Source organism: Notamacropus eugenii, chromosome 1, assembly GCF_028372415.1.
Source record: "Notamacropus eugenii isolate mMacEug1 chromosome 1, mMacEug1.pri_v2, whole genome shotgun sequence".
Classification (NCBI taxonomy): Eukaryota; Metazoa; Chordata; class Mammalia; order Diprotodontia; family Macropodidae; genus Notamacropus; species Notamacropus eugenii.
In genome coordinates, this window is record NC_092872.1 from 125,573,889 (window position 1) to 125,596,601 (window position 22,713).

The 22,713-nt window shown below is 39.9% G+C and overlaps 2 protein-coding genes across 3 annotated transcripts in view; one reads left to right on the forward strand and one right to left on the reverse strand.

Annotated features, from left to right (window-relative positions):
* CA12 (carbonic anhydrase 12) overlaps positions 1 to 22,713 on the reverse strand; it is a 250,157-nt gene that overhangs the window by 171,752 nt on the left and 55,692 nt on the right. The gene's annotated exons all lie outside the window — the stretch shown is intronic.
* Positions 1 to 22,713, forward strand: part of LOC140506336 (inter-alpha-trypsin inhibitor-like) — a 98,778-nt gene that overhangs the window by 32,264 nt on the left and 43,801 nt on the right. For both annotated transcript variants that reach the window (XM_072613438.1, XM_072613427.1), the window contains exon 2: positions 7,840 to 8,031. In XM_072613438.1, the coding sequence (XP_072469539.1) occupies positions 7,840 to 8,031 (192 nt within the window). The remainder of the gene's footprint in view (positions 1 to 7,839; positions 8,032 to 22,713) is intronic.

Genomic DNA, 22,713 nt, shown 5'->3' on the forward strand with positions numbered 1-22,713 from the left:
GTTTTCATTCTACCACAATTGATTTCTCTAAGGTTACCAATGATCTCTGAATGGCTAAATTCAATGACTTTTTCTCCATCTTCATCCTCATTAATCTCTCTGCACCTGCTGATACAATCAGTTTATCTCCTCCTACTAGCTACTTCCCCCTCCTTTGTCTTTCATAAAGCTGTTCTTTCCTGGTTTTCCTCCTGCTGATCTAGTTGATCCTTTTAAATCCCCTTTGCTGGATCTTGATCTCTCACCTTAAGGGTAACTTTCTTTAAAGTCCCAAGGGCTTACCTTCTAATGAAGGAAGGTGATAATACATAAAAGGGATATGGAAAGGTAGAAGGGAGGGTACCTGCATTGCACATAACTATTAACTTAATATTCCTAAAACCAAACAGGTCTAGGGAGATGAGAAGATTGTTATATTATTCCCTCGTCAGACCACACCTGAAATATTGTATTCAATTTTAGGGGCCGAAATTCAGGAAAAAAAAATGGATAGTTATAGCTAGCATAGGGCTTTAAAGTTTGTGAAGTGTTCTGTATGTTAGCTTGTTTGATCCTGTTAACTCTGGTAACAAATGACTGAAGATTCACAGAGATTTTACAACTGCTGTTAACTCCAAAAATACCAATGAACTTATACAGGTTAAAAGCAAAAAAACTTTCTTTATTCTATTAGGGCAGAGAAATTAGGCACATGTGTCAGGGTCTCCTCTAGTAGGAGACCTGAGGCAGTGGGGCTAAACCTTGATCTGTATATTCATGGCCAGATAAAGAATTAAACGGTATAGTGTAGTAACAATGAGGCAAGGTTGTCTAGTAGCAAAAAGTCCTTTCATAGTAGGGATTCACGTCTGGGCCTGTTGGTGCTTGCCCAAGGTCAGGGACCATCAGTTCTGTGGTTTAGTTGCAACAGCATTCATCCAGAAAGAGAGCACAAAGGATTGTTGTTACGCCAAGCTCAGGGCACAGCTTGCTTGTTGGGTCTTAGCTCTGGAAAACAGGGTATCTCCTAATAGTAAAAAGAGAAGGGTGGTCTTGGATCCTGACAATCCTCACCCAGGATGTAGCTCAAGAAACTCTAAGGTGGAAAGAGATCACATGACCTCCTGTAGTTAATAAGTGTCTGAGGCAGGATTAAAACCCAGGTTTTCCTGGCTTCAAGTCCAGTACTTTGTTATCTAGCCACCCGACAAACTGCAGAGTATCCAGAGGATACTCAAACAGGATGTTGAAGTGCCTTGAATTCATGCTGTTTGAGGATTGGCTATCTCACTTGATCCTCAAAACAACTTAAGTATCAGTATCACGATTAATGAGGAAGATAAAACAGAAAAACAAGAACCACCTTTCCAGAGGTCTCTTGTCAGAGCTGAGAGCAGAACTCAAGGGTCCAAGCATGTTATCGAATCCTCCTTCCCAATACCACAGGGCACACATTACGGGAAGAGTTAGAGAGCCAGCCTTCCAGGTACCTAATAGCTTTTAGTCACAGGCAGCCAATGTTCACATGCTAAAAAATGATAGTATGACAAGGAGAAGAGCTATTGGTTGTTTAGAGCTGGGAAGGAGTCATAGAGTTTGGTTTACATAGAGAAAAGTGGGTATTCCAAACATGTGGTAGAGAGAGGCTCCAAGAGGTAATCCCAGGACTGTACAATTTCTGAGAAACAATGAAGAGCGTCCAGTGGTGCCTGAAAATTAAATGCAAGGAATTCAGGTGGTCTGTATATGGAAACAAAATAATAGTCATACATCAGAAAATCACTATACTTGCCACGTCTGAGTACTTTGGCATGGTTATAAAGGGACAGAGGGAGAAAACCAAAAAGCCAATGCTACTGTTTATAGCCAGGTTTTCAGCTGAGGATAGGAGCTAGCAGCCACTCTCCCCAGATGTCTCTAATGCTGAATGTTTGGTGTACCCACAAATAACTCTCGTGTCCTCAAGGGGAACACTACCCTTTGCTTTCCCATCAGTGTTTCCATTCTTTCCCCCTTTTTGGACAGAATATTCTGGTTGTTGTATTTATACCTATGAATTTTCTGAGTCTATTTTAGACAACTGAATATTGAATTCTATCTTTATCCAAAACTGAGGACTTTTTTCAAGTGGGCATTTATTAAGAGAAGCCAGATTCAAATGAAGAGCCCCAGAGATCAGAAAGGATCAGAGATTTCAAGCTGGAAGGGACCCCAGAGCCATCTAGTTCAACACTGGCCCCCTCCCCATTTTACAGATGAGGATACTGAGGTCCAGGGAAATGGATTTGCCAAAGGTCACATAAGTAGTTTTTGAATTTGAATCCAGGCGCACCGATGCCAGAACAAGGGTCCTTTCCACTACATTACCATGTCTCCCTGGATTAAACACAATATACCTGCTTTAAGATAGGCTAACCTAACTGTTCCTTAAAAGAGGCAGGTTCTTCTGTAGCTTTGGAAAAAAGCTGTTCATCTGCCAGATACCCTCTCTATATTGCAGATCTTGTACCTTCTCAAACCAAGACAGGGAACACAGACCCCAAGAAGTGTGTATGGGTCATTGTTTAATTGTATTCAATCTTTCGCAAGTATTTGGCAACAGATCTCTGATAACAGCAGATTTAATTGTTTTAATAATGCTTTCAGACCAGGCAGTGTATTATTACTGTCACGTACTGGGAGAGTATTGATAGTGGAGGAAGCAGAAAACAGATCAACATTTACTTTGGCAGAATAATTGGACGTAAATTTCCAAACCTCAACCACAACTCTTGATCATCGCTTTTTATTTGTGCATAGCCCATGTTTTAATTTCCCCACATACAAGTCAGTGATCAGTGATTCAGGAAAAAAAAGTTTCCCTCCCCTTCCTCTAAACAAAGAACTCCTTTTGAAGGTTATGGTATTATAGAATCTGAGCTAGAAGAGACCTCAGAGGCCCATCTGCTCTACCCTGTACCAGAATGCAAACCTCCTTGATATGTTGTCATCCAGGAGAACCCACTACCCACGTAGCCCATTCCACTTCAGGACAGTTCTAATTGCTAGCAAGCTTTTTCTTACATCAAACCTAAACTTGCCTCTTTCTAACTTTCATGTGGTGCCTAATTCTGGGCTCTGAGGGCCAATCTGAGTAAGTCCGATTCTTTATTACCCTTCATATACTTGACCACAGTCCTCATATCCTTGTTTAGTTTCTTCTTCTCTGCATGAATCATCCCCAGCTCCTTCAACCAGTTCTCATACGGCATGATTTCAGGGCCCTTCACCATCTTGGTTGCCCTTTTTGGATACTCGGAAGCTTATCAAAGTCCCTTCTGAAATGTGATACCCAGTGAATACAGTACTATAGACAAGGTCCAAATAGAACAGGATGTAGCACAATTATCACCTCCCTTATGCCTGGAAACAATACTTCAGCTAATGTAGCCTAAAATGGCATTATCTGGGGAGGAGGAGATACCATATCTTCTAGATTCAATGAGCTTTTAGCCCACCAAAACCTTTTGATCTTTTCCAAATGCAGCTCTGTTTAGCTCTCTCTCCCCCCAGCAGATTTTTTTTAACACAAGTATAAGTCTATACTTATTCTCTTTTAAATTTCATCTGACTAGAACTGACTCACCATTCTGTGCAGTCAGTCTTTTTGGAACTTGACTCTGGCATCTAGTGTTAATCCTCCCTCTAAGTTTCATGTCATTGGCTAAGTTGATAGGCATGCTATCTATTCTTTTATCCAAATCATTGACAGAAATGTTAGACAACACAGTCACAAGCACACATCCCTGGGGTTCTGCAATAGAGACCTCCATCCCAGTTGTAAGCAAACCTTTAAGAAGTATTCTTCATGTCCATATATTCAACCACTTCCAATTATACTTAATTATACTGCCACAGAGCCCACATCTTTCTGTCTTTTATACATCAATAACATGAGAGACTTTATCAAGTGTTCTGATAAGATCTAAATAAATTGTATCTGCAGCATTCTCCCAATATACCAGAAGAATAAAAGCTCATTGAGGACATGAACTGTTTTCCTTTTTCCTCTTATATTGCCAGCAGATTAGCATAGTACCTTGTATATAGGAAGCACTTAATAAATGTTTGTTGAAATTACCTGAGTTACAGCAAATACTACTTACAAGTTTGATCAGATCTGTCCTTATGTATACGCCAACTAGCAATAATTAAGGAATGGGAAAAAACCATCTTCCCCAAAATATCTCTCCCAACTATTTTGTTACACTTTCTGAAATTCCATCATTAGAGTTTCATTCCTTGGAGTTACCAAGCATGTTTCTCAGCAAGTAACATTCAATTAAGCTGTTGAATGCTATTAACTAATTCTTGAAGCCTATAAGTTGTGGAGAAGGTACTGACCTGCATTGAAAAGAGTTTCCTCACCTGAGAGCTCTTTATACCATTAAAATTATGGATCCCTCCCCTATTTATATCCCCAACATGCAATTGTCCAGTCATTATTCACACATCTGTATGAACTCATTTATTGAGCTCATAAGATTTTCCACAAAATTATAGACCTTAAAGTCAGAAGAGAACTTAGAGATCCATTTTTCATAACATCTAGCTAAAAACAGAATATAACAAGGAATGGGGAAAGAGGAGAAGGAGAATAATGGCATGTGGAAACAGGCTAGACTACATCAATGGGATAGAATACACGAACATGTAAAGAGTAGTATAATGATATACATAACGATATTACAGTGGAGGATATCGGGCAGCATGATGGAAAAATAGTGAATGAGTAGGAAAAAGAAACCCCTGGGAATGAGTAGAGGGATGGAGAAAGGGGACATGATAGAGCACCAGACTTCAGCTTCCCAGGCCCGCCCAGGGCTGGCCCTGATGGTGAAACCGAGATTGGGAAGGAAATAGTTTGCAACTGAGTATGCCCTCAGGCAAAGTCATGTCTCCTTGATGCATATGGCATATGAGGTTCCCAGGGGACAATCTGACTTCACTTTGTTTTCTTATTTCCTGCAGGAAATCTTTGCTCACTTGCAACTTTCCCTTCCCTTTTCCTTCCCATTTCATCATTGAACATCAATGAATGAAGAAGATAAGACAAAAATCTTCTCAGTATCTCCCATTGTTCTCCCTTCCCCTGTTTGAAATTAAAAAGAGAAAAAAGCCCTGACATTTAACACTGCAGTTTTGAACAAGAGTCACAGGAAGAGAGGTGATTCCCAAAATGCTTGTTTGGAGTGATCCACCAACACAGTCTTTACCTCTCATCATGTAAAGATACTATTCAAAATAGCCCCAGACAGGGGCCCAGAGCATTTAGAGCTATTCAGGATCTAAAGTGAGTCACAGTTTTGACTGTTTTAAGTTCATCTAAATATGACACAAAAGTAACTAGTGTTTAGAGTCACTGTAAAATGACAAAATAACTTCTTCTACCACCTCCTACGCTCCCACCTCTACCACCAAACACCTGACATGCAGAGGTTGCCAGAACCTGGGACCGAGAGTCCTAAAGCTAGCAGTGGTTATGGACATGCTAAGCCTAAGAAACCACTTCTGTTAGCTTTGGAATGGAAAGTGAAGGAGGTTGTTTCTGGCCTCTGGATCCTGGCCTTGGTCTACAACCCACCACGGATCTAGGACATGAAAGGTGTCGTGCAGTGAGGCTGCCTAAACATTTCCTTTTAAACAAACCTATAGACTGATCTGAATCCAGTTCCATAAGGCTGTGGGCTGCCAGTCTAGTCTAATAAGCCAAAGCAGTTCTTTGGAGTTTTTTACACTGTAACTTTTATTCTAGGTGGGAATCACATGCTGTAGCATAGAGCTTCCTTACAGTCAGAAGGACAAGAGAGAACACTTTAATCAGGGCATTAAATTAGGAATGAGTAAGGTTCCCACTCATAATAATTTAATTAAAACAGACAAATGACAAGGAATTTAAACAGGTAATAAGCATTCTGTTGCTGTACCATAGTGGGAGAAAGCCACAGCACCAGGAGAGAAACAAAACAAAACCAAAAGAATGAAAAAATGGAAGATAATGTGAAATATCTCATTGGAAAAACAACTGACCTGGAGAATAGATCCAGGAGAGACAATTTAAAAATTATGGGCCTACCTGAAAGCCAGGATCAAAAAAAGAGCCTAGACATCATCTTTCATGAAATTATCAAGGAAAACTGCCCTGAGATTCTAGAACCAGAGGGCAAAATAAGTATTCAAGGAATCCACATATCACCTCCTGAAAGAGATCCAAAAAGAGAAACTCCTAGGAACATTGTGGCCAAATTCCAGAGTTCCCAGATCAAGGAGAAAATATTGCAAGCAGCTAGAAAGAAACAATTCAAGTATTGTGGAAATACAATCAGGATAACACAAGATCTAGCAGCTTCCACATTAAGAGATCAAAGGGCGTGGAATAGGATATTCCAGAAGTCAAAGGAACTAGGACTAAAACCAAGAATCACCCACCCAGCAAAACTGAGTATAATACTTCAGGGGAAAAATTGGTCTTTCAATGAAATAGAGGACTTTCAAGCATTCTTGATGAAAAGACCAGAGCTGAAAAGAAAATTTGACGTTCAAACACAAGAATGAAGAGAAGCATGAAAAAGTAAATAGCAAAGAGAAGTCATAAGGGACTTTACAAAAGTTGAACTGTTTACATTCCTGTCTTTTGTTCTAATAACAATGGATTAGAACTGATACCTCATGGCAAACTGATGCTAGACTCTCACTGTGGCTCTGGAATCAGCCCTCTATGGCCTGGCTACACTGGCTGCCCTTCTCCTATCTTTCCTGAAACTCTAAGAACTCTCTGTGACTGGCTTATATCTGTTCTTATATCTGTTATATCTCTCCTTTCCAACTCTGAGATTTCTTTAATTCTATGAGAGATTTGCAAAAAATGATTTTGTAGGCTAGAGTGTAAACTCCTTAAAGGAAAGAATTGTGTCTCATATTACAATATGGTATCTAGCCAGGATGATAACATTGTACTATTAATGAACTGTCGTGTGCAAAATAGTCTTTTAAAGAATGGGAAGGAAAAGCAAGTGTTTAGAGATGACCTGGCATTTTTCAATGGAATTTGCCTTTGGCTTTGTTGGATTCAGATGGTCTTTCAGGAACTTCATCTCTTTCAATCTGTTTTCTAAGAATGAGGATACTTTCTGTACCTACTTCATAGGGTTTTTGCCTGAATCAAATGAGATAATATGTATGAAATACTTGTAAGCTTTTAAGTATTATATTATTATAGCCTCTCCCTTAGTCATCAGAGTTTTTTCCACCACAGGAACATATCCATTCTTTGAAAAGGGTGATGTCATATTTGAGTGACTGAATGATTGACAAAGTATAAATTATTGAGCAGCTTTATTGAAGACCAAGTATTGGAGCACTGTCCAATGTAGCAATCTTCAGCCTGCTCTAATGATGACAACATCCCCTCCCAAGGAAAGCTGTGCAACCTCAGGTTATAGCTCTCTCCTCCTGTTTCCTCATCTGCCAAATGAGTGGCTGGATGAGATAATAATAACTCACATTTGTATAGTACTTTAAGGTCTGTAAAGCGTGGTTTTTACAACCCTGTAAGAGGTTGAAGCATTATCCTAATTTTAAAAATACGGACTCTGGGGTTTTAAAGAGTTAAGAGCTTTTTACATGTTCCCATAGTGTCTAGCAAGTGTCTGAGGCAGGATTCAAACCTAAGTCTCCTGACTCTTAAGTACAGTGTCCTATCAATTATGTCATGCTGCCTTTCAGATGAGTGCTGAGGTCCTTTCTAGGATTAAAAATTCTATAATTTTATGAAATTGACCAGCTTTAAATCATCATGTGTCTTCTGTGTGTCTCTCACAGAGTGCAGTCTCCCAAAGGATGAAGGAGAAATGGGAGTTATGCCGGAATATCGACTCTACTACAATCGAACAACAGACCAATGTCATCCATTCGTGTACAAGGGTTCAGGGGGGAATGAGAACCGCTTTCTAAATGATATGCAGTGTATGAGGCACTGTTCTACGTTAGGGGAAGTGCTCTACCCTGACGATGGTAAGCTGAGCATGTTATCTAGCATCTCTTTTCTTCTTCCTTGGTACATCGAGGTCTCAGTTTTCTAAGTCCAGGTATGCAAATTACAGCTCTGATGATGTTACACAGGCCACCTCTTTGGGCTCAGTTTCCTCATTTGGGATGTAAAATTGTTCGACAAAAGTATTTCCCAGGTCCATTCTGCCTCTAAATCCTATGATGGCTTGGCAGAATTCATTGCTCCTCTCAGGCTGCATGACTCCCATAAAGGAGATTACACAAATTCCCATGATTCCAAGGCACTCATCATTTCCAGACAGGCAGCACTGCTGTTCCTTCCTCATCTATTGAAAATACACAAAGAATACAGGTTCTCTTTCTTTGTCCCCACCTCTCAGATCATAGGGCAAGTAAACACCTGATTGTCATCTAGGCATAGTTCAGTTTGGCATTAATGTACTGACCACCTACTATGAACTCAGCAATTGTGCCATGATCTAGAGAATATAAATGAAAACTTTAAAGGAATTTGAAATCTCCTTGGGGGCATAGGATATGTACATGTGTGTGTAAATGATACAAAGCAAATATTACAAGGTAGTATGTGATATGTCAAAAGCAAAGAAGAGGGTGTGGCTATAGGGAGGGGTATGTTTTACAACTGACTGAAAAAAGCATAGGCACAATACACTTTTTAAGTTTAATCTGCATTATTATGTTTCCCATCATTTTCTTAAGTCTAGACCAGAAAAAAACCCAATCAATTAAGCCCTAACTTGTAGGGTTTGCTGATTCCTAGGGTATAAATACTAACAGTGAAAATTAAATAATTTGCTCTCACAGGCCTGGAGGAGTCACCTCCAACTGCCACTGGCATTTGCCTTTAGAGAAAAGAGAGCTCAGTGTGGACTGGAATTCATGTAAAAGTCTCAACTGAGGGGGCAGAACTTGAATAAGCTCTTGAAAGATGGGCAGGATTCAGACAGATAGAAGGGAGGAGGCAAGGCATTTTAAGAGGCTTTTAATTCTAACAGCAACTTTTCTTCTTCTTTAATTTTTACAATATATTTTTATTTATTTTTGCTAAATAATTCCCAATTACATGTAGCATTTATTTTTTAAAATTTTGATTTCCAAACTCTTTCCCTCCCTCCCACCTCTCCTCCACCCCTTGAAAAGACGAGCAATATGATATTGATTATAGCTGTGAAGTTATGCAAAACAGATTTAGATTTCCATATTAGCCATAAGCAATTTCTCTTCTTACAAGATGATATTCTAATGGACCTCTTTGTGGCTCCCATACCAAACTGTGAAGTGCAGGAGCATAGAAGTAGAATAGACTTTAGTGATTATCTAGTATAATTTCCTTAATATTACAAATGAGAAAACTGAGTCACAGGAAAGGTAAGGTGACTTGCTCAAATTCATGTTGGTGATAAACGGTGGAGCCAGAATTCATACTCAAATCCAGCACTCTTTTCCTTGTATCATGTCAGCCAGACATTTGGGCTTGGGCGTGGGAATCAAAGAATGATTTCTAGCAAGAGAGAGGATGTGGTCAAATTCTGAGAGCAAGTCATTAGAAGTCAGGACCCTTAAATCTTCATGTCTATTTATAAAGACTTTGATTTGGAAGGGACTTTAAAAGTCATTTAATGCAACCTCCTTATTTTACTGATGAGTAATTGAGGTCCAGAGAAAATAAGTGACTTGGTGTAAACCATCCATTTCTACTAGTTATCATCCTAAAGATTTATGTCTCTTCACCCCTTCCAGGCTAATTTCCTCAAGAAGGCCATCAGTAATCAATGCCTCTGCTTCCTTTCTTCTCATTCTCTTCTTAATCCTGAAGTCTGGACTGGACCTTATCATTCAAATGAAACTGCTCTCTCTAAAGTTACCAGTGACCTCTTAAATGTCAAATCAAACAGCCTTTCTCAATCCTCATTCGTATTCACTTCTCTGCAGCCTTCTCCTACTCTGCACTCTCATCTCTCTAGATTTTCATGTCACTGCTCAATCTTGGTTCATCTCCTACCTGTTGGACCATGCCTTCTCAGTTTCTTTTACTTGATCTTCCTCTAGGCTGCATCTGCTAACCATGGGAATCTCTCAAAGACTCCATCCTGGACACGCTTGCTTTTTCCCTCTATACTGTTGTATTTGGTGATCTCATCAGCTCCCAAGGATCCACTTATCATCCCTAAGTAAATGATTCTCAGATCTCTTTATCCAGCTCTAATCTCTGTCCTGACTTCCAGTCTCACTGGATATCTCAAATTGGATGTTCCATAGACATCTTAAACTCAACATGTCCAAAACCAAACTTGTTACATCTCCTCAAAATCTGTCCCTCTTCTAAACTTCCCTTTTACTTTTGAATCTTTCCCTATTCTATCAGAGTGATCTTCCAAAAACCCAGATCTGACCATGTCACCCACCGAGACCATCCCCATTTAATAAACTCCAGTGGTTCCCTATTACTTCTGGGATCAAATATAAAATCCTTGTTTGGCATTCAAAACTCTTCATAACCAGGCTCCCTCCTGTCTTTCCAGTCTTCTTACACCTTCAAACCCTCCTCGTACTCACTAATCTAGTGATACTGGCCTCCTTGCTGTTCTTTTCACAAGACTCCATGCATTTTCATTGGTGATTCCCCATGCCTGGAATTCTCTCTCCTCTTCTCTGCCTCCTGACTTTGCTGCTTTCCTTCTCACCTACAGTTCTATCTTCTGTAAGAAGCCTTCCCTGTCTCCACTAATGCTAGTGCCTTTTCTCAGATTATCTCCAATTTGTCCTGTCTATATCTTATTTATACGTAGTTATTTGCATAGTGTCTTCCCCACTGCCTGGTGAACTCCTTGAGAGCAAAGATTATCTTCTACTGTCCTTTGTGTCCCCATCACTTAGATCAGTGCCTGGCACACACTGGTGTTTATTTAATAAATGCTTAATAAATGACTTCACTAATCTTGCCTGAGGTCTCTTAAGGAGCTAGTTGGGATTTGAACTGAGGTCCTCTCACTCCAGTTCTAGCTGCCTTTCCCACTAATCACACGGGCTGCTGCCCCTGTCTTCTTTCTGCCCTTCCCTGAGAACTTAACATGCATCCTACCATCCTAGTTAGAGAACACCTCACTGTCCATTTGCAAAGGAAGGAATATCAGCTTACCCATTTCCAAAGACAGAATAACTGAATTACAGACATTCCAAACCCCTCCAAGTAAGAACATAAAATAAATACAACGTTTCCTTTAAATTCCCAGGCCCCAATTATGCAAATGCAGGCTTGGAAACAACAGTGTTGGATGCCCAGCTTGAATGAGCACAAAGTGATCTTATAAAAACCCACAATTACAATGCAATATGTGCTTATGATAACAGGTCCATATCTAACCTGAGGTTAAATGCATAATGCACTTATTAAGCATTTAAGTATATTGTTGATGTGCTTATAAACAGGAGTTTTCAAAGGTTTTTAAGTACACAGCTGTCATAAAGGTTGGCATTTAAAATTCAACCCTTTTTTATTAGTAGCTGGAGTGAGAGGGAGGGAGACCAAGGAAGTGAGATGGAGTGAAAAAAGTAGATTCGTAAGCTTGATGCTATAATGCAGGAGTTCTTAACCTGGGATCCATGAGCTTGTTTTCTAAAATAGATAGATAGATAGATAGATAGATAGATAGATAGATTGATTGATAAACCTATTTCAGTATAATTGGTTTCCTTGGAGATCCAATGTATTTTGTTTTATTCATTTAAAAACATTTTCCTGAAATGGAGTCCCTAGACTTTACTAGACTGGAAAAGGAGTCCATGACACAAAAAAAGTTTAAGAACTCCTGCTGGAATGCACCTACTCAGAAACTCGGTAGGTTAACTCTCTCAAACTAAATATACCAGAGTTGGGCTGGCCATATTCATGGGCAGAATAGGCAGTTGCCTGTGTTTGAAGAGGACCAAAGAGGCCCCCAGCTCAAAAGCATCTTCTCTAATAGCATAACATTATACCTAAAGTTGGGGCAACTAGGTAGCATAATAGGGAGAATGCTAGCCTTGAGTCAGGAAGGCTCATTTCACTCAGTTCAAAGCTGGCCTTAGACACTTGCTACATGTATGACCCTGGGCAAGTCACTTAACTTTACCTCAGTTTCCTCATCTGTAAAATGATGTGGAGAAGGAGATGGCAAATCACTTGAGTATCTTTGCCAAGAAAACCCCAAATGGGATCACAAAGAGTCGGACATGGCTGAACAAAAACATACCTAAAATTGCCTCCATTAGTCACTGCTTTGATTGAAGACAATGAAGGCTCCTGTCACAATGCTAGGGTTTCTTATTCCCACACCAGCTACTTGGGCCCCTCCCTTATCTTATATTTATTTTGCAAATAATTACTTTGTGCTTACTTACATATGTACATGTTGCCTCATAGTATAAAGTGTAAATTCCTTGAGAGCAGGAGGGGGGAAAGGAGAGAGAGAGAGAGAGAGAGAGAGAGAGAGAGAGAGAGAGAGAGAGAGAGAGAGAGAGGAAGAAAGAGAGAGAGGGAGAGAGAGAGAGAGAGAGAGAGAGAGAGAGAGAGAGAGAGAGAGAGAGAGAGAGAGAAGGAGGGAGAGAGAGGAAGAAAGAGAGAGAGGGGGAGAGAGAGAGAGAGAGAGAGAAGGAGGGAGAGAGAGAGAGGAAGAAAGAGAGAGAGGGGGGAGAGAAAGAGGGGGAGAGAGAGAGAAAAAGAGAGAGGAAGGGGAGAGAGAGAGACAGAAAAAGAGAGAGAGAATGAGAGAGGGGGAAGGGGAGAGAGAGATAGAGGAGGAAGAAGAAGAAGAAGGAGAAGAGAGAGAGCTCTGTATCCCCAGTACTTAGCACTTAATAAATACTGCTGACTGATTATCTGAGAGAGTTCATACATTAAGCTATTATCTCCCTCTTGGAATGAACTTGTTCATCTGATGAAGTAACAGAGGAGAGCCTTGAAGGAATAAGACAAAAGATAAGTAAGTTTTCATGAGAAAGACAGGAGACAGGATGGAAAGTAGTGTGGAACAAGACAGGCCAGACTAGGTTGTCCCACAATAATAATAGCTAACATTTCTATAGAGTTTAAAGATTTATAAAGCACTTTAAAATTATTATCTCATTTGAGCCTTAAAGCAATAAGGGAAGAGATGTGCTATTATTATAATCATCCCCATTTTACAGTTGAGGAAATTGAGGCAGATAAAACTTAAATGATTTTCCCAAGGATGCAGTTAGATGGTACAGTGGATAAAGTGCTAAGCCTGGAGTAGTGAAGACTCATTTTCCTGAGTTGAAATCTGGTCTCAGACACTTACTAGCTGTGTGACCCTGGGCAAGTCACTTAACCCTATTCGTCTTGGTTTTCTTTTCCGTAAAATGAGCAGAAGAAGGAAATAACAGACCATTCCTGAATCTTTGACAAAAAAAACAAAACCCAAGTGGGTTCATGAAGAGTCAGACATGACGGAAAATGACTGAACACAGCTAACAAGTATCTTAGCCTGCATTTGAACTCAGTCTTCTTGACTTCAGATCCAGCATTCTATCTGCTGTGATGCCTATTTGCTTATAATCACTAGACATTTGGAGGACAGTCAAAAGGATATGGAGAAAAACTGAAATCTGTTTCATAACCCACTCTGCCAAGGCCAGTGCAGGCTTGTTTCTTCATGGGTATTGTTAGCAACTTCCTTATGCTTATTTGCAACAAAGTCAGGGCTTAAATATGGGATCCCACAAAGTAAAGGAAAAGCCAGTGGTGTCATAATGGACAATAAAGTTGTGTCATTAACTAGATGCTGTGTCTACTAGTCTGAAAAAGACTGGCCCAAAACAAAGAAAAATATAGACAAGTATATGTATGTATTCCTTTCTGGAGTTGGATCCACGCCTATTATTTCACATAATCACAGACTAGAAGAGTTAAGGATGATCCAGTTCAATTACCAATCCTACCACCATTTTACAGATAAGAAGACCAAGGTGATTTATCTAAGGTCGCACAGCTAGTGAATAGCAGGGCCACCTGAGTCCAGGCACAGTGTCTTTTCTCCTCTTAAGGTCTGAATTTCATCTGAAATGCTGTGATATGTAAATTCTAATAACAGTAGGAAGAATATTGATTGTCCTTTATTCGCGCCTTGTCTGATGATAATAAAGATAAGGAGCAGTCAGTCAGTCAACAAGCATTTATTAGACTCTTACCCTGTTCTAGACACTGTGCCGAGTTGCAGATCTCTACTCTCAAGGGGTCCGCATTCTAATGGGAGAGAGCTACCTTTACTTACTATGGTGCCTTTCTTCCTATGTGGCAATTGTACTTGGATTGTTTCCACAGCTGTATGTAATTATACAGTTCTTCCCAAATACAATCCTCATGGCTGGTGACATCTGCAAGCAGAGAGCTGTGGGTGCAATTAATCACATGCCAACTCTTTGTGCCTGTCACACTGAAAATCAAATAGCTGCAGGCTCTTTCTTAGTGTGCCTGGGATCTCTCTGAATGAAATTTCTGTAAACATTGTGTGCTAGAAATACAACTTAATGGCTGCATCACAAGAACGAACCCAGGAATTATGAGCACTTTTCTCCAGTTCTGCCATTAAACTGTCGTTGACCTTTGGCCTCAATCTGAGGAGGCAGTTATCTTTGACAGCAGTTATGGTTTTAGGGGGAGCCAGTTGCTCAGTGGGTAGGGGACTGGCCTTGGGGTCAGCAAGATCTGGGCACAATTTCATCACACCACTAACAAATATTTAATAAGCACCACTTAGGATGTGCCAGAACCATGCTCCATCTACCTCTGCCACAAACCTACTCTGTGACCATCGGCAAATCACTTAAATCTTCACTGCCCCAGACAACTCTCTAAGAGATAGGTTGCTAAGCTACATCAGTGGACAGCTGTCTGCTTGTGGTGGTCCTACACCACCACAGCAACAAAAGACTTCTGGCCCGTTGGCATCTGCTTATCGCCAAGCATTGGTTTCTCCATCTATGGCAACATAATGTCTTCCCTGTAACTATCCTTGGGTTAACAGTATTCTCCATAACAATCTCTGGGTTAACTTTCACTCAATCTGTCCCAGATTTCAGCATCTTCTTAGACCCTCAAATATGTGGTCAAGTCAGTCTTGTAAAATACAGTTATTATTATCTTTGTCTTATAGATCAGAAAACTGAGGTCAGAAGAGGTTAAATTGTTTGCCTAGTCACACTGCCCAGGGAGTAAGTCGGTCTCTTGACTTCAAGCTGAGTACTCCACCATACTGCCTCTTGGATCTCTCCCATCTTGCCCAGCACACTGAATATTCAGTAGCCCCTCAATAAATGTTTGACAGAGCTTCTGAAGCTGTTCTGGTCATATGCTTTTTTCTCCTTGCATACTGTCCAGGAAGTTGAGTAACTTTTTAAATGACTACACTTGACATTTATTCTTTATGTCAACTTAGCCTGTATTTTAGTTATACCATTTTTATAACCACCAAGATGTATCCTAAAGGGATAATGGAAAATACTTTGTCTACCATTTCACATTTTTACAGTGATTCCATGCACACAGTTTATACACATCCTAAGAGAACCTACACGTATTCTTTTATCTTGAAGGCTGACAGTGACCAAAAGCTGGCATAGGATTAATTGTCATAGTTACCTACTTGTGTGGGTTAGAAGGAATTGTGGGAGCAATATCTTTAACTCTGACCCCCAGCAAATTAGCTTAGTTTTTACCTGAAAAGAGACAGAGCTGTAACCAGAGCTTGATTGGCACAGAGGACTAAATTACAAGCTCCACCTCCCTTCATCAGCTTCCCAAAAGCATCTGGCAGTATTAATGTGAATTCTTGTTCAACTAAGGGCATAAAAGGCACAGCCATGTGAAACTGGGGCCCTCCAAATTTGAGGATGTTCCAAGACCTTGCCTTCTGACCAGATGCATCTATAGCGAGAGATGAGGGGGGCCTTGTCTACCTGAGCCAAGTGCTAGAGTTTCTTTGTTAAAGATCCTTTCCCTGTGTGGCCGAGTAATGTTCCTTCCATTGACTGTTGAAGGACCTCCAAATGCCCCATTGCATCCTAACATTGAACCTGAATAACAAGTCACTCATAGGATTTGTTAGTCAAGCCTACTTCTAATATAAGGACAGGGGACTCGTGAAAGTTGGCACATGATATGAACAAAGACAGGAGCCCTGAAAGAGTTTACAATCTAACATGGAAGACAACACAAAAAAAGAAGAAGCTGAAAGGCGGAGAAAGGGGACATGATGGAGAAGTCTGAAGGAGGGCAGCCTAAGGGAAATGGGAGGGATGGCTGGTTTGAGTGCTATCCTTCAATGGAGATTTGAGGAGCAATTTTTTGCTCCAAGCTCTAGTGAATGGGGCAGAGGGTACTCAGACAACCCAGCAGAGTGTTAGGGCTCTTTGTATACCTGAGTCTCCTATAAATTGGCAAAAACAGTTTGTCAAGAGACTCTGGGCACCCAAGAGCTAGGTGCTGTTATTATTTCCATTTTATAGTTGAAGAAACTGAGGCAAACAGATTAAGTCACTTGCCTGGGATCGCACAGCTAGTGTCTGAGACCTTGGAGCTCAAGTCTTCCTGAATCCTGGCCCAGTGCTCTGTTTACTGAGCTACCAGCTGCCTACAGAGGGAAAAAAGCCGCTAAACAAGATGCTTTCATAATTCTCTTCCTTGTATAGCAGAACTGGATGCCACACTATGGCTCTCAGCTAGTAGTTCCTACTGGGAAACTGAGAGCATTCTGTCTTTTTTTAAGCTGTTACTTAGAATTATCATTTCTTATTGAAAAGTTAAAGAAATAAATAAAAACAGTAATTTTTTAAATGTAAGGAACTTTTTGCAGGTAAAATTTTGTAAATACAAAAACAATTTCACTACTAAGTAAATATCCTCTTAGTAATCCAACTAAATATATCCAGCTAGCATTGGTACAGTACTTTTACTGATATGAAAAAAAGTATACTCATTCATGTGCAGTGTTCAAAAGATGTGCTCATAAAACAATTCTTAGTCATTTACAACGTCTAAACTGTGCTACGGTGTTGTGTCCTTTGTTGCCAAAGAAGACCATGCCATCAGAGAAATAATGACATGACTTGCACTTATCTTTGTTTTGAGTGAGGGAGGACTGTGCAGGTCACCAGCCTCACTTCTCCTCCAGAGCCATCTGAATCCAGTGACCAGGTATGCATCAGGATGACTGGAGATGGCCCAGGATGAGGCAGTTGGGGTTAAGTGACTTGCCCAAGGTGACACAGCTAGTGTCAAATGTCTGAGGTGAGATTTGAACTCAGGTCATCCTGACTCCTGCACTGATGCTCTATCCACTGTACCCCCTAGCTGCCCTTGTGCTGCAGTAGATTTAATTTATAGTGATAAAACTCCCATAATACTAGAGTCTAGAAAAAAAGTAAAAGAAAAAAACAAGTCAGAGGTGGAAAAAAATATTTTCACAAGATATTTAGACACATGAATGATCTTTAAAATATAAAAAACCCTCTGTGAATCAGAATTGCATCCAGTATTGCTATCAAACAGACAATGAACAATATTGTAGCAAAGGAAATCTTTCCTCCATTCTCCTAGGTGCTTAATATTAACATTTGATAACGTAGTACAGGCCACCCTTCAAGGTAAACAACTCTTACTGCTTCATGATGTGACTGCTTTGTAGTATAATTTAATATTCCATTTTCATGAATAGCATTAGGTTTTCCTTGGAATCAGTCCTTTATAACTTTATATTCTAATACTATCTGCATGACTCTTTTGCATCCAGAGGTGTAGTGTGGTCCATATCACCGGTATAACTTGCAATATGGTGTCAGGCAGGTGATGAACTTCCCCAAGGCAAACACCTGATCCAGAAATGAAATCAAACCAGACCACTCCAGATGAATGTTGATTTGGGAAATTGGTTCTTTCAGGAAAAAGCCCACCCCCAACATTATGGTGTGGGAGAAGAAAAGAAAACATTATGGTTAGAGTCAGAAGCCCTTTTCAGAATTGGTGATGGAGGAGAGGAAAAACCAGGAAGCAGTCCCATTTCTGCCATGTGATCTCATTAGGGGGTAGAATGTTTGTCTCTTCCTGTATGGTTAAAACTGAAAGGAATCACAGTAACTGTGCTTCATTGCCCTGACAGATATTCTTCCATTGTCTGCAAGGTGTTTTTTAAGGTATTTTAAGAAATAGCATTCTGGGAGTCTGTTATATAACCTAGAATACAGCTCTCATTGGGGAAAAGTTCTCTTTCAAAGTCTTATTCATTAAGTTCTTCTCATCTCCTATCTTATTTCATGAGACTGTCTTTGAAAAACATTCTACAAAGGCAGCAGTTTGATTGAACCCCTATTCACCTTGATGTTCTGTAACTAATATTAAAGAAATGTGAGGCATCTCTATTTGGCTTCCCTGGGGGCCAGGGAACTTAACATTGGCAGATTCCAAGTAGAATTGTAGCTTACTTTGCCCAGTCTGGTCAGTATGAGAAACAGAAACTAGACCTCTGCCTGCCACTAGCTTTTTGGAGACATTTGCTTCCTTCTGAATACATTCAAGAGATTCTTGGATTTTTATTACTGGCAAACTAAAAAAATGCATTCACTTGAACTGAATTTGTAGTATGATAAAAGGAATATTTTGTACTGGGAATCAGAAAACCTGGATACTAGTTCCAACTGCAGCTAAATAGTTTTAGGCCTATGGGTACATCTCTTATCCTCTATGAGCCTCAGTTTTCTCATCTGGAAAGTAAGGGATTTGGAGTAGATAATTTCTAAACTCCCTTTGTCCTTCAGAATTCTTTAGTTCTATGGATTAACAGGAAAACTTCTCCTTGGTAGCACTTCAAAAAGTGACATTAAAAAGCAATTGCTGGCACTTCGAATGCCTTTTACCTCTCTCTTCTCCTGGGTGAGATATGGAAATTCACTTGATGGATGATCTGAGCTGGAAGAGAACTTAGGGATCATCTTATCTCAACCTCTACATTTTACATCTGGAGAAAGTGAGGCCCTCAGAGGAAAAGTAACTTGGTAAGAGAGGATAAGTGTCTTAAAATGGTTTTGAAAAAACACCACCACATCAACCTATCATCTCCAAAGTAAGAAGTGACTCTGGCAAAAAAAAAAAAATAAAAGGAATTGTTGTCCTTAAAGTGTCTAACCATGGCTAACCAGCAACAACACAAAGTGGTCTATCTTCCCAGAATCACAGAATTGAAAATAGGAGTGTACTGATAAAAATTTAATAAATAGATAAATTAATGGAATTTAATAAATAAAGAAAATCAAGATTTAATCAACCTCACAAAAAAATCATACACAGTATACTTTTAAGTTTAATCTGCATTACCTTTTTTTCCATCACTTTCTTAAGTCCGAACAGTCACCAAACAAGTCCTGATTTGTGGCATTTACATATTTCCAAGGTGTGAATGCTCACAATGAAAATTGAAAAGTCAGCTCTCCTGAGAGGTATCAGCTGACTCCAACACACCATTGTCTGGAAAGGACCTGCATGGCCATTGAGTTCAACCAGTACCCTTGACTCCCCCGACATACATACAACATAACTGACAAAGTATGATCCAGCCTTTGTCTAAAGACCTCCCACAAGGGGGAACCCACCACCAATCAATCTTTGGACAGCTCTCATCATTAACAGGTTATCCCTCACATCAGTTTTAAATTTGTCTCTTTGCAATTTATACCCATTGCTCTAACTCCTTTTCCATGTAACAGATAATAATTTTTTAAGTCAGCCATCATGTCCTTCCCTTCCCATATCTTCTCTTTTCTAAGCCAAACATCCCATTCCTTCAAGTCGTCCTTGTGCTTTTTATGAGGCATGAATTTCAGTGTCTTCACCATCCTGGCTTCCCTTCTCTGAACTCTTTCCAGCTTATCAGTGTCTAGAACTGAACGTACTACTCCAGACAATGTAAACTAGGGGAGAATACACATGAGACATACCACCTCCTTATTAGAATACCATCTTCTTATTCATAGGAAATACTACTTATCTAATGGCATCAATCAATAACATTTTTAATTTTTAAAAATAAATGTATTTGCCTAAAATTGTTAGCATTTATAATCTGTACCTCTCAAACCTCCCACATACAGAACAATTTTTTTAAATACCTAAAAAAAAATAAAACTTTTCTTACAAATAGGCATAGTCCAGCAAAATAAATTCCCACAATGTTCATTCATTAAGTATTATTAAATGCTTATTACGAACCAGGTACTGTGGCAAATTCTGTATCTCCAAAAACAAAAATGAAAAAGAAGTTTACCTTCTATCTACATATTCTTTGAATTATGTTTCTCTTTGTGTGCTAGTTTTGTATTTTTCCAACCACAATCACCACTACCACAGTCCTCCTCAGGACCAGTGGCACACCTCCCTGATTAGGTATGCACACAGTGTGGGTTCATGGAGCAAAATGAATGTAGCCAACCCAATGGGGATGGAATTGATCCCAGAAATTTGGCCTCATCAGCACACTCTTACCAACTGAGTTAATTGGCCACAAACAGCACACTTGCTTCTGTTTGCTGTCTCCCACACTCCCTGGGGGAATCAGAGGCAACAGCATCAGATGTGATTTATCATGTGCCTCATGATGAGGGGGTCCAGTTTGGTTCCATGCAGCTCAGAGGCCAGAGTTTCATGATTTACTGCAAACAGAGGAGTGTGGCAAAATAGCGAGGTGGGTGTTTGGGTTTCAAACACCATTGTTTAGTGTAGGCAAGAATGTGACATTTGGTGAATCCCATGTCTAGAGGGGGAAAAGGCATAAACCTAATTATATGTGTTAGCATCCACATCTGGGTATGCGCATTCACTGTGCATTTTGTCTTCGGTCCAGCGCTCTATAAGATTGCCTTGTTTGAATTCATAAGAAAGAAATCAGAAGGATGCTGCTGCCATAATTTTGTATTCAAGAATGTGCCATGTCAAACATTAGTTTCCAAGGAAAGAACAAAGGACTAGGTGTTGATAGACCTAGCTTCTTGTCCAGGATAGTCATTTACTATGTGACCTGATGGGAAACTTCACCTGAATCTCAGTTTGTTCCTCATCTGTAAAATGAAGATGGAATTTTATATTCAACAATTTTCCTATCCACCCTATGGAGCTATCAGAAGGATCAGAATCAGTGTGGAAGCACTATAAACATTTTAAGTACAAAGTATTATGACTGAAGAGGTGAAAGGGAGCCAAACTTGGAAATCACAGGATCTGAGTCTGAATCTTAAACTGCCACCTGCTGACTGTGACTTTAAGTCACTGAATTTCTCTGGCCTCCATCTACAAAATAAGGGAGTTGAACTAGATGACCCCCAAAGTCCCTTCTAGTTCTAGATTTGATGCTATGGTCACGGTTATTTTTCAAATTGAAATGCTAGATTTTGATGTTAGAATAACCAAAAGGGGTTTAAAAAAAGTTTGCTTTTTGAGGTTTTGTTTCATTTTCTATCACAAGTTCCACGACAGATATTATGTGACATACTTTAGCATTGTTGCTGTTACTGAACATCAGATGCAGGGGCCATGTTCTAAATTTATAGCTACTTTGTTTCACCATCAATGATGAGTGACAAGATTTATAGCAATTTGAGTTACTCAAAGCCAGAGACTTGATTAGCAGCCTGTCACGTTGGCAGGTTTTGTGTCTGTGGTTTTGTACAAATAACTGATACTACTGAGAGAAATAGACTCCCATGAGCCATCTCAGTATCTGTGGTTTTGTACAAATAACTGATACTACTGAGAGAAATAGACTCCCATGAGCCATCTCAGTGGGAAAGTAGTAGAAACAGACTCCCTACCATAAGCTCTGTACCTACAGTTTCCAGAGACTGCTGATGTTAAATTGTCATTTAACCTTAAGGGTGGCTGTCTAATCCAATTCACACCATGAAAAATTTGTTGAGCACCTACCATGTGGAAGGCACTGTGCCAAGCACTGAGGATACAAATACTAAATGATAAAAAGTCTCTAATTTATAGGTGCTTAATAAGTGCTTAAATGACTGATTTCATGGAACTTACATTTTTCTGGAGGAGTTATTGGGGATCAGGAAGGAGTTTTATCCTATTCAGTGGCAGATTTAGAGTCGTGGGGACCCCTAGGAACCAAGATTCTGGTCCAGGTACCATCACCTCCACACCCTACACTAACTGAACTAAGTTAACAGGCTTAGGAAAATGAGGAAGTCTTCCTGTTTCCTCAGGTCACCAGAACTGTGCCCTACAGTAGAAGGAAATATGTTACTTGCTATTAATCTTTACTCCTGTCCCATGTCCCTCCTCTAATCCTATCCCATGGGTCCATTGTCTCTCTCTCCTGATGAGGGAATAGAAAAGGACTCTGGTTCCCAGGTCTCAGTCCCCTCAGAGATTTCTAGGTCATGAAGAATTCATGAACTTATTGAAGTTCAATTCACCAGATTTTTGAAGTGTTTGAGATACAGAGATGAAAAATGAAACAATCCCTGCCTTCAAAGAGGTTACATTCTATGGGGACGGGGCGGGGGGGAGTGGAGGAGTGATAACATATTATACAAGTATTGGGGGTGGGTCTCACACTGGCATCCTATTAGTTCAGGTTCAGTGAGGCATTACTAAGTCACTGAGCAGTC